Source organism: Calypte anna, chromosome 6, assembly GCF_003957555.1.
Source record: "Calypte anna isolate BGI_N300 chromosome 6, bCalAnn1_v1.p, whole genome shotgun sequence".
In the NCBI taxonomy this organism is placed as follows: domain Eukaryota; kingdom Metazoa; phylum Chordata; class Aves; order Apodiformes; family Trochilidae; genus Calypte; species Calypte anna.
Window position 1 is genome coordinate 4,504,268 of NC_044252.1, and position 12,671 is coordinate 4,516,938.

Below are 12,671 nucleotides of genomic sequence, written 5' to 3' on the forward strand. Positions count from 1 at the left end.
TCTGGGGATTACTGCGCATTTGTAGAGCAACAATGGAGAGCGGCACAGCACAAATCCCCGTTCCTCCTCACCCGGCAGAACAAATGCTGCTTTGTCTCACATCTGCCCCTTTTTACCAGCTCTAAGCCAACAGCGGTAGCTCTTTAGCAGCTTACGGTAAACAAATCTTTATTAAAACAACTTCCCTTTTCCAAGTGTTTAATGATTAAAATGGCCTTTCACCTGGCGTTCCTTCGTTTCATCCTCCCCCCCTTCAGGTACTGTATCTCACAAGGGAAATAGTTGTCATCGATAGATATTAAACTTTTGGGGTTTGGTGTGGTTTTTTTCTTTTTTTTTTTCCTATTTTATACTTGAAATAAAAACTCTTATGACCATTTTTTGCAAACCCCCCCACCGAAAAGCAGACTTTTAAAAGCGCTTTCCCTAAGGAGAGCCGCGCAACCTCCGCCCCGAAGCAGCACAGACTCCCAACGCCTTTGCCGCGGGAGGGCTGACTCCAGCCCTGCGCTTTTATTTTGTTTGGTTTTAAGGGTTTTTTGGGTTTGATTGTGTCTTTTATTATTATTATTCTGCAGGAGGGCACCAACCCAAGGCGCTCCGCAGAGCTGCCGGGCAGTGCCTGACGCGTCCCCTCAGGACCCGGGAGCGGCCTCCCCGCCCCTTCCCGCCCCCGCACGGCGCTGTCTGAGGGCGGTGACGCGGCCCTACAGCGCCCTCTGCCGGTCCGGAGGGGAGCACAGCCCGGTTCGGTTCGGCCGGTACCGCTGACCGGCCCCACGCTTGCCCTCAATCGTTAAGCAACGCAGCGCTCTCGGTGCTTGAGTAAAATTAAGAGTATTAAGGAAATTAGAGTAAGAAATTGCCTGCCCTGGCGGATCAGCCCCAGCGCCCTGCAGAGCTGCGGGAAATGGTAAACTTGAGGTGATGGAATAAACGGAATTCACCAATTTGGGTGGTAAATTCACACAGTTTTGGGTGGTAAAAAAAAAAAAAACCACTACAAAAAACCAAACAGAACACTACTTTCAAACTGCAATATGTTTCTAGATAGGTCAGCAGTTTGAGACAGTGCTGAAATGTTTGAATTATTATTATTATTATTATTATTATTATTATTATTATTATTATTTCTTTTTTAAGAGGCTGGTTAGGCTGCCTTAGGGACCACACTTTACTCCATCCCTGCTCTTAAATGCATTCCAGGAACTCCACTCTCTGCTAACTGCAAACTCCAAGCTGTTGGAACTTGCAACCCAACTCCAAGCACAGCAGAAGCTCCTGGAATTTTCTTTCTCGTAGCCACTGCCTAATTTTATTCTTTTTTTTTCACTCCTGAAGAGGATGTTGTAGGGATTGTTGAAGAAAAAAGGCTCGGTACGTTTGGTGTTTAAAAATTAAAGTCTTAACAGGTCGAGACATCTGTTCCTTTAAAAAAAAAAACCCAGGTTCTCCATTTTTGAGATATCATAAATATGTAAATGAGGGCTCTTTAATTACTGCCTAAGGCTATAAACTCCCATGCTAGAGGGGAGGGAAGAAGGAAGGCAAAGAATAATTCACATAATTTTGTTTGTTTGTTTTTAAGAGAGAGAGATTGGGTCTTTACCTCAGAAAAGACAGCAGAAGGATGGTGCTTTGCTGAATTACAAGAAAACGCTGGGAATGCTTTTTTTTTGCTTTTTTTTTTTTGCTTTTTTCTTCTTTTTCATCCTTTTGGATGGAGTCAGCATACAAAGCAGTGGTGTATGACCTTTCTGGCTAATGTGTGTGACAAACAGAGGGGATTTGTTATGAAGCACCCGGGTAAAACTCCCTTCTCCATCCTACTCTGCCAGTTCCCTTAATCCTGATCAGCAACATCCCCCGCTGGCTCTGGAGCTCCTCTCCAGGCCTGGATCTTAGCGTGGTTCCTAACATGAGGACACCAGAACCCAGCCAGGGACCCTGCAAAGTCATTTTCATTTGTGACCCCATTAAGTGCTCGGCACTTAACTGAGGAGAAGGCTGCTCCTGTTTGGCCCTGATGCCCTTTCTGTATCTTAAACACCATTATTTTTGAGTAAGGTGATGGTGCTGCTGCTTTTAAAACAGCATGAGATCGACAGAAAAGGCACTTTTTTAAAATTTCAGGATGTGGATGTGTGCACATAGGGAAGCAGAGCAGTGTGCAGTAGTAACTCTGTAGTAGGTACTTACTGGAAATGTAATTCTGCTGGTGTTTTTTTCCAGGCAAAACGGTCTGGTGTCCAAATGCTTATTCTGCCTTGGTAAAACTTCAGCTCCCTATGATAATTTTCACTTTCCACGTTTAATCTTTTAATTCTTGCTGATACCTGTGAAAGAACAATTTCTAGGTAATAATGTGTTTCCCACTAATGAGCTCTGAGGTTTTTATAGCAGAAATTACTTAGAGCCAGTATGCTCAGTGAAAAAAAAATAAATTATTCTATTTGATGCTCTTAAGATATGTCTGAGAGAAAGGTAAAAATGAGCCCTGTGGGGGTGAGGCAGGGTGTTTCAAGTATGGTGTTAATGTCACTGTATGCAGGGAGGCATCATACCTACAATTGGGGCTGTTTTATTTCATGCAACAAATGTTTATTAGCTGGGGGAGTTCCCAGCTCATGGGATGGGACCTCTGGATGGGGTTAGAGGCTTCTTTCTCTTGACCAGAAGAGAATAAAATGAGTGTCAGGGGGAAGAGGTGGAGGGAGCCTGGCAAGGCAAAGGAGAGCATCAGTGATGTGAGAAGAAGTGGGGTTGAGGATGGAAGTGAAAATACTCCTAACTACTAGGGGGAAGGATGCTTTGCAGTGGGAGAGGGCTTTTCTGTGGGAGTGAAAAGCAGAGCTGGTTTTGAGACTGAATTTGACCAGTTCACACCAGAAATTGTCTCTGTAGGAGAGCTGGGGACTTCACTACCAGTCCGTTCTCTAAGAGCTCCTGCTCAGTCATCTGAGTGATTTCTGTGCACTCTGCCCTCTGCTTTTCCAAAAATGGGCTTGGAGAAGCTGTGCTGTCTGGGAAGAATGACAATTTGGACAAGTTTGATAGAAAGCTGTGTTTGATTTGGTTTATGGTGGAAAGCAGAGAATTGGGGTGGTGTTGTAAGTCAACGTGCAGAGCAGTTTGTTGGCACGAGTCTCTTGTCATAGTCTCTTCAAAAACTCTGTGCAGTGTCCCAGTCCTGAGGTGTATTTTCAGTAACACCAGAGGCAGCTTCTGATGCCATGAGTCTGAGTGCTGGTGTATCTGGCTTTACTTGAGAACTGTCTTTTCTGACATTATAGAGTATGTTTAGATATCTGTTGCTTAGCTTGGATACTCTTTTCATCTTGGCTCCCAGCTCCTCTGTGGCACTGAGGAGGTTAAACAAGCGTCATGGTTTAACACTGGTCTGGCAATTAAACCAAGTACCAGACGCTCTCTATCAATCTCTCTCTCCTCCTTGATAAAGAAAGGAGAGAGAATAAGGGAGAGAGACTGATGGGTTGGAAACTAAACTACACAACTTTAACGAAACAGTAATGATAAATAGGAAAAATTACTAAATATATACAAATATACAGGAAAATGGATACCCTGCTCCCTCCCCTTCTCCCCCCAGTAACTCTCACATCACCACTGAGGCTGCAGGGCAGCCCTGGGGAAGTCCAGGCTGGACTCCTGGAGTCGGCAGCAGTTGGGAACTGGAGGCAGGAACACACAGATATGGGCTGGGATGGATCAGGAGCACAGGCAGAGGAACGGACGGAATCCTTCCAGGATGCCGGGTGAAGGAAGGGAAGCAGGAAAGGCAGGAAGGGCAGGCAGCTGGAAGCAGGAAATCATGGCTTGGCCCTTGTGATCCCTCAAATTTATACTGAGTATGAGGTGTATGGGATGGAATACTCTGTTTGGTCAATTCTGGCATCTATCTTGTCTGTTCCTCCCCAAAGCAGGGCTGCAGGTGGGATCTCTTTCTTCCTTCTGGAGGGTAAAAGTTTTCCTCAGAGCTGAGCAGTGTCCTTGGCTCTGCACACCAGTCTCTAGCAGTAACTATAAACATTAAGTGTTATCAGTCCTAGAAGCACACACTGTCTGAGAAACTTGCTGTTAATTTCAGCAAGTGCAACTACTTAAGGAGACTTAGCTAAAAGCAAAAAGTACAAGACAGAAAATCACCTTTATCCTGGCCCAAACCAGGACAACAGGTAATGCCAAAATAGATAAAAGTCAGGTTTCAAAGTCAACCACAAGTACAGTATTTTGCTTACTGGTTCATTAAGCAAAAATCACCTGGCTCGTTAAATAAATAAAAAAGCCTCAGTCTGCATTTCTTCAAATACTCCAACAACAATCTACGTGCATGGGTACCTTTGTGTTTGTTTTCAACCTGCCCTTCTCCCATCTGTCCTCATGTGCAATTAAAATGCAGATAGTGTGTCCCAGCTTGTAAGATGGATGACTGCTGAAGTGATGCCATGTTTGGGCTAGCTTATCTCTTGAGAAATACCTCTGCTGTCCACTGAGAGATTAAACCTCACGACTACTGAGGTCCATTTGGGGGTCTTACAGGCAAACACTTCCTTTTAATAAAATGTATCAATTTACGTTTGTTAAAGGACCTTTGGATGGCATTTGCTATTGAGAAGGTGGCAGTGGTATAATCAAATGGTAATAGTTATATGTGGAACTGGCTTTTCCATTTCATAAGCATTATAATTTATTGACAGGAGTGCTTTATTGAACCCTCTTGTGCCTCGAGTGTGGAGATGAGGAGCTGCTGCTATAAGACCTCATTCAGCTGTCTAGCAGAAAAGATTTCTTTCTCTGAGTCTGATCCAGCAGAGCCATGGCAGAACATTAGCAGCTGGGTGCAGAAATCTCAGGCAGCTCGAGTGAGTGGGCTGCAGGTGGATGCTGTGGTCTGGGATCTGTGTCCCCATACCAGTGAGGCTGTCAGGGGTTCCCAGCACTATTGTGGGGTTTCTGATTATGGATTATTGGCAGTGCTGGACTTGTAGATGCTTTAACAGAAGAGATGTTGAGTCATGGGTAGGAGGAGTGGTGAGCAGGCAGCTTCCCTAACCAAACAACTATCTGAAAAATTTGCTGTCTCTTCTGTGCATGCAGGGAGTAGAAGAGAGATTTGTCATGGACAGCTCTCTGAATAAATAACAAGCTGCTCAGTGCCCCTCAGGAGGGAGAGGTTACTGTGAGAGGCTGGGACCTTGCTTGTGCCAGGATGAAATTTGGGCTAAGTGCAGGGTTAGGGTGTGTATTTCTGAATCTGTGACCAGTCCCTGTGTGTGGGTGTGAGGGCACCACTGGACTGCTCTGTCACAGCAAAAGGAAAGGGTAATTTGTAGGCAAAGGGCTGGTTTTGTGTTCCAGTGTGCACTGTCTGTGGCTTCATTTCCATTTCAGGTGCCATGGAAGTGAGTGAAACAGCCAAGCATACATATGTATGTGTGAAACATCTCTGTGCCCCTGAGAAGGGAGTTCTAGAAAAAAAAAGCACTTACAGCTGCTCAGCTTATTAAGTACAAGCTGGAGTCTCATGCAGTTCTGCTTAAAACATAAACAAGTAGAAGTCAGAGTGCAAAGCATTTGGTAATATGAATCAGGGACTGAAATTGTTGATGAGTTGTTGGCTTCTGTCTGTAGGATCTGCTGTTCTGGCACTGTAGAAAAGGCAAAGCCAGGGAGAGGGAACGGGTGGAAGGAGCCCAGTGAAATGCAAACATAACTCAGCACCATGAGCATCAGTGGTGGGCTCAGGGGTTGTGGGTTAGGAAGAATCCCTGTACCCTTGTTGCAAAATCCAGAGCATGGTTGTTACTTGGATTATTATTTTATCTTGCAATATGTTCCAAGGCTTCTTGCAAGTGACTCTGCTAGACTGTGTAGGTGGTAGAAGAAGTGCACAAAGTGTTCTCAGTAATCTTTACTGTCCTTTTCTTGTCTTGCAGATTGAAGGATTTTAATGGCTTTCAGGTAGAAGCCAAGTGGAGACAATCAAAATGAATTCTATGGACAGGCACATACAGCAGACCAATGACCGGCTGCAGTGCATAAAACAGGTAAGCTGGAGGTGGAAAACATTGCTGCAGGATGAGCTCTGCGTGTGGTGTGGCAAGGTGTGTTAAATTCAGGCTTTGTGAATATCCCTGCCTTTCAGAAGGGAGTCAAGTGGTGGTAATGAAACGTGGTGATCTGATTGAAGAGGAGAGTATCTGCTGCAAGAGCTGGTTTTTATAAGCCTCAAAGGCTCAACTTTCACCTTTCTCAGAAATCTTCAGTTTAGAGACTCACTAAATCTGTCTCCACTGTGCCATGGTAGTCCTGCAAGCTCTGCCCTGAAGGTGTCACAGCAGACAGCCTTAGTGCTTGTGCTCCCAGCACAGTAATCCAAAATTCTGACAGGCCAGTTTTTATTCTAATCCAGTGTCTAACCTGAGCCCTGCTCTACCTAGAGACTTGATCTTGGATGGCTGGCATACCTCCAAGTGCTCAGATTAATTGGTTTGCACAGAGATGTAAAAACTTCCATTTGCAATGTAAAATTTTCAGAAGCATCTGTTTGTGAAGATGAAGGGCCTTTAGATCCAACTGCCTTTCAATGAATTATAAGTCTCATTTACAGACTTCCCCACTCTACCCATGCTTTGCAAATGCTTTTATAACCAGATGAAACTACAAAGGGAAGGATGGAATGAGCAGATGACATCCTTCCCTGCTTTGCCCTCCTCAGTGAGCTTTGCTCTCTGATGCTGTAGGCAGTGTGTGCTCTGCCCTCACACAAGTTCTCTGCATGAAAAAACGCTCTCAGGAAACTCATAGCAATGGTCCTTACTGTAGAGGAGGTGAGCAAGAGACTGGTTTTGCATATTTTAGCCCCCCAGTTTTATTTCTAAACCAATTTTTTGGTAAAATTATTTCCCAAACCATTTTTCTATGTTGTCTGAGCAGTTTTCTCTGACGGTTCAGGCCAAAATATGTTTAGAGCAAGGTCCTGCTCTTTCAGTTTTTAAAACTCTGTCTACTTTTGCTGTGCATGTTGCTTATTGAAGGACCATGCTTCCCTGCTGTTAGATTTCTTTGTGTTGTAAACACAACACCTTAAATCAAAGGAACTGATGAAAAATAAGATGGGGGGAGGGTGTGGGTGGGTACTGGATTGGTCTAGATTTTTATTTTCTTATATCTACAACTTCCTCAAGGGGGGAGCAGAGAGGGAAGTGCTGATCTTCTCTCTGGTGACCATGAAAATGTCCACATAAAAATGGTTCCCCAGCATTGGGGAAGTTCAGATTGCACTTGAGGGTAAGGTTCTTTATTCAGAGGGTCCCTGGAACAAGCTTTGGAGGGAAATGATCGTGGCACCAAGTCTGTCAGAGTTCAGCAGCATCTTGATGCTGCTCTTATCACATGATGTCATTTTAGATAGAAGGAGCAAAACACAGGGAGTAATTTCCTGTTCACCCCTAGAGAATGGGCCCACACACTTATGTTCATGTTGCTTTGGGCAGCAAAGCAGCACTTTGCTTGGCCATCTTCACTGATTTTGGGGACTGACTGGAAGGTCAGATGACAATCTGCCTGGCTTTTCCTCTCCAGTCTCCAATCTTTCACCCTTTCTTTCTATCCTAGGAACAAGCAGTACTGCTGTGGCATGGACCTGAGGTGGCATGGGAGATGCAGGGGAGGAGGAGAAGCATCCTTCCTTGGCACTCAGCATCTCCATGTTTGATAACCTTGCTGGCAGCTCCTGGTGCCAGACAGAGAGCTGACTGCTGCCCTCCCTGCCCCTCACCCCAGCCCCTAAGAAATGCTATAAATGGGAATCCATGTGCCTCTTTAACTAGATCAGGTTTCAACCCAGGGTCAAGACAGGCTTCTTTCTTCCCAGCTCTGTGAGTTGGGAGAGACTGGCAATATCCTTGCTGACTTCTGATCCAGGAGCAAGGTTGTGGTTTACCTTCATCTTTTTTAGTGCTCTAAAGCTACAAACCCCAAACTTGTCTGTGATCAGCTAGTTAGGAAATGGAGCTTGTGTGTTAAGTGTTTCAGAATAGATGAAAGGGCAAACTGAAAAGGTGGCTGTGGATTTACACTTAAAAAAATAATAATAATAATCCAGACTTCTGTGGAAGGCTGGAACAGCTTGTGTGGTCTCTTTGTAGCCGATTCCTTCAGTATTTTTAAGTGGATGTGCTTAAAAATCAAACAGAGGCATTTTTGATGTACAGTGGAAAAAGCCCAAGTAACAGCCTTCCTTTAACACATACAAGTAGTTTGCCATGACACAGGAGGCTCTTCAGGGGACATAGGTAGAGTCTGGATCTTCAGGTTATAGACTTTGTCTTTAATTCTTTGTCCATGCAAACAAACCCACAAAATTATTTGATGCTCAGCAAAAGTCTGATAGCCCTTGAGAACTGTTCTACTTGAGCCTGCAGTGATCATCTGTTTATCTGCCAAGTACCCATGGCTTCTAAAACTTCCTCTTAATAAAAAAAGATGTAGCTTTAATCAAACACAGCCCAATATTTTCTATATCCTCTTTTAAATCCATCTTTTGTTGTCTCTGCTTGCTCTTTGTCAGTGTTTAAGGTTTCTATGCATTTCTCCTGAAAACCTTGAAAAGTGGAAGACTGAGCCAATCCCATAGCTGCTTTCTAGAAGCAGATCAGGGTTTCTCCTCTCTCCTTCAAGAAAGATTTCTGAATTGCTGCAGTTGTGATGCTTTACAATCCCTGCCATTCAGAGAGATATGCTAAAAGTTGTAATTGCTCTGTGTTTGTGTTCATCTTCTCTTGCTCAATTTGGAAACAAACAGGCCCATTTCTTTCCTCAGTCAGCAACTGAGTTTTGGTCGCTTGCAATTTAGGGGAAAATAGAATTATTTGTGTATTTACATAACAGCATTTAAGCCCTGAAATGCTTCAGCTAATTCTTCTGCTCTTCAGTATTATTTTTGCAGACTCAAGTAAATCATAGAATCATAGAATCAATGAATCCTAGGGGTTGGAAGGGACCTCGAAAGATCATCTAGTCCAACCCCCCCTGCCAGAGCAGGGCCACCTAGAGCACCTCGCATAGGAACGTGTCCAGGCGGGTTTTGAATGTCTCCAGTGAAGGAGACTCCACAACCTCCCTGGGCAGCCTGTTCCAGGGCTCTGTCACCCTTACAGGAAAAAAATTTTTCCGGATATTCAACTTGAACCTCCTGTGCTCCAATTTACACCCATTACCCCTTGTCCTATCACTGGTCACCACTGAGAAGAGCCTAACTCCATCTCCCTGACACTCACCCCTTACATATTTGAAAACATTGATGAGGTCACCCCTCAGTCTCCTTTTCTCCAAACTAAAGAGACCCAGCTCCCTCAGCCTTTCCTCATAAGGGAGCTGTTCCACTCCCTTAATCATCTTAGTAGCTCTGCGCTGGACTCTTTCAAGCACTTCCCTGTCCTTCTTGAACTGAGGGGCCCAGAACTGGACACAATACTCCAGGTGCGGCCTCACCAATGCAGAATAGAGGGGGAGGAGAACCTCTCTTGACCTACTAACCACACCCTTTCTAATGCACCCCAGGATGCCATTGGCCTTCTTGGCCACAAGGGCACATTGCTGGCTCATGGTCATCTTCTTGTCTACCAGGACCCCCAGGTCTCTTTCACCTACACTGCTCTCCAGCAGGTCAGCCCCCAACCTATACTGGGACATCGTGTTGTTCTTCCCCAAATGCAAAACTCTACACTTTCCCTTGTTGAATTTCATCATGTTTCTCCCTGCCCAATTCTCCATGCTCAGCAGTCCTGAAGATGTAATTTTTAAATATATTTTGGAGTTGTTAATAGGGACTGTATGAAATTATGGCTGAAAAAGTTTTAATAAAGCTTCATGAAATCTTCATTTTTTGAGAACTTTGAAAGTGAGAAGTATTCTTATAAAGGGCACATTTATTTACCATTCTTTTTTGTTGTTGTTGTGGTCCATATAAATGTTACAGGGTTTTTAGCTTCTGAGTTCAAAGTAGCATGCAGAAGTAAAGCTAATGGTGAAAAAAAACTTCTTTTTCTGTACAAAGACATTCGATGGGCTTCAGGTGTTATAGCTTATTGCTTGAATGGTCCATCAGTGTTGTCTTAGTAGCTGTAATTTTATTTTATTTTTTTCCCTGAGATCCATAGCTGCAAATTCTTTGTCTGTTTTTGTGCTCAGTCTGTTGGAATAGTCCTCTGCTAGAGTTAAGTATGTTCAGGAAAAACTGAGAAGCAGAGCAGCTTTCCTGGCTTCCCTACTCCATTTAGAGACTTGTCAATCAGCATTCCTGACCTGTCAGATCCTGCATCCTGGTAGGGACTGCTCTGGCTCAGGCAGTGAAACCACAAGAGGTAAAGTGCTGGAAGTGCTTCTGGAGGGGAGGGGAAGAATCCACCTTCCCTGTGTTATCAGTATTTGGCTCCCTGGTTTATCTGAGAAGATTCCAGTGGGTATAGTATCAACCATCACCTCTTCAGGTGAGTAAATCAGTGTGGATACATTTCTCTCCTTCCCTGTTCTGCTGCTCAGTTCTCTGCAGCACCTGTCCTCAAGTGCTGGGACATGAGTTTTGTAAACTGGTTTTGAAGACAAAATATGAGTTCTAAATTTAATACTCCTAGTAGCCATAATATTTAGAATAATAAATAATTCTTTAGAATAATTTTATTTTTTTCCATGCAGCTGGCCTGTTGCTTCAAGTTGCCTATTGGTAAATAAGGATGAATATTTGAACATTCATGAAATTTTTAAGTTGGATCCACACCTGTGTCAGATGAGGATAGGAAATCCTATATCCATCAGCAGTTGGATATAGCTCCTTAGGGGTATGGTTTGCTCCTTGTTGCTTTTGTGCACAGTGCAATCAGAGCTGTTCCTGTTGTACACAGGCTGCAGGAAGTTTTGTAAGCACATGCAAATGATAAAGATGGATGGGGAAGCATTTTCCTTTTGGCTTTGGAATATATCAGTGATGTCTAGCTGGCTGGTAGGGCCCAGGAGAGCAGCTCGTGTGGTTTTTACATCTTCCAAGGTGATATCAGTTCATGTAGTGGTCATTTTGAATTGTCACCTTGAGATTTTATCTCTCCATAGATTAAGAGATTAAAATAATAATGATTAAGACAGTTGATTAAAAGGGCTATAAAAAGCACAATCAGTGAGTAAGTAAATTACTCAAATGAGTCAAAGAAATTAATAGGAAAACATAATATAAGTCCAGCAAATGTGCTGCTGTTTGACTGGGGATACTGAAGACCATTAGTTCTTTTTCAAAACCAGTGCATTTAGAATAATGAATAAATATATTTTAACTAATTTTTTAAAAGCTGGTTTAGCCCATAGGTCAGGGGAATTTTAGTCAGTGTTTTTTTTTTTCACCTTGCATCAACTCACCTTGTATTCTTGGGTAGCATCACTTTTTTTCTGAAGGGTGCACTATTGACAATAATCTTCCAGTAAAGGGATGTTGTAGTATTTCATTAATATATTTAAACCACCTCGACTGGAAAAGAATTGCATGGAAAAAAACACCAACCCCAACTTTTCAAAGTGCTGTGATATGCACTGCAAATTATTAAGTGGTCCAGAACTTGGAATTATTTATGTAGACATCACACTTTGCTGGTATCCTTCACTTCATCTTCTACTAAAAGACATTGTGAAATGAGATTTTTTTTTTGTAAAGGAGGCAGGTGAACAAGTCTGGAACAAATAAGCCTAATTATCATCAATAAAAACAACTAACAATATGTCAGGATATTCAGGACTGAACTATTTGCTGAAAATCAGAGGGGCATTACAGAAGGAAGCTTCTGCATTGCCTATTGGAATGATGCAGCTGAAGAAGCCTCAGTAGAGCTGCAGAAATCACAGAAATGCCTTAGCTAGCATCTTATGACAGGAGATCCTGATGGAAAAGGGGTTGTTTCTGTTGCCAGAAGAGTGAGTGAACTGGTTTGGCAAACAGATTTCATAATTCAGCTGGGCTGTAATTGCCAATTTAAAGACAGATTGGAGCCTTGAATCACTGAGCGTGGCCTTATAGAAGAAGAAACAGTGGTACCTTTGTTTCTTGACATTTTTTTTTTTGCCCATAAAGTCACTCTCTGTGAGTGATGAAGAAAATCTTACTCAGAGCCTTCTGAGTATCTTGTTTGGTAAAGCAGGTGCTTGTTGGTGCTCTCAGCAGGCATAGCAGCAGCCCAGGTGCTGGTGGCAAGAAGGGTACAAAGACTGGACTGGCGTTCTATTTATCAGCAGATGAACAAAAGGAAATATTGCACCTAATGTCCCACATTGGCTTATTCAGTCAGATTTGGGTCACAGCCTTTAGACCCCTAACTCAGTCTCCTCTAAGGCAGGGGAGAATGAGGTGGAACCTTGCAGGTTTCTGACAAAAAAAGTTTAATTTGTTGTGTGTACGAAATACTCTGCAGTTCTGTAGAATGGAAGTGGCAGAGCAGGAAAACAGCAATGTGGTTCTGATCTCCCTTCTGTGTGTACTGCCTGAGAATTAGGATGTGTAATTTCATCCCCAGCACTTCTGTAAAGCAAACAAAACAAGGCAAGGTTGCAAGATCTTTCCTTTCTTCCAGCACATTCACATGGATGCTCAATCTTCCTCACAGATCTCG

General features: G+C 43.4%; 1 protein-coding gene across 7 annotated transcripts in view; it reads left to right on the forward strand.

Annotated features, from left to right (window-relative positions):
• The window catches only part of ZMIZ1 (zinc finger MIZ-type containing 1), a 282,504-nt gene that overhangs the window by 127,577 nt on the left and 142,256 nt on the right, over positions 1–12,671 (forward strand). For all 7 annotated transcript variants that reach the window (XM_030452945.1, XM_030452939.1, XM_030452941.1 and 4 more), the window contains exon 3: positions 5,958–6,068. In XM_030452945.1, coding sequence (XP_030308805.1) covers positions 6,009–6,068 — 60 coding nt within the window. In that variant the 5' untranslated portion in view covers positions 5,958–6,008. The remainder of the gene's footprint in view (positions 1–5,957; positions 6,069–12,671) is intronic.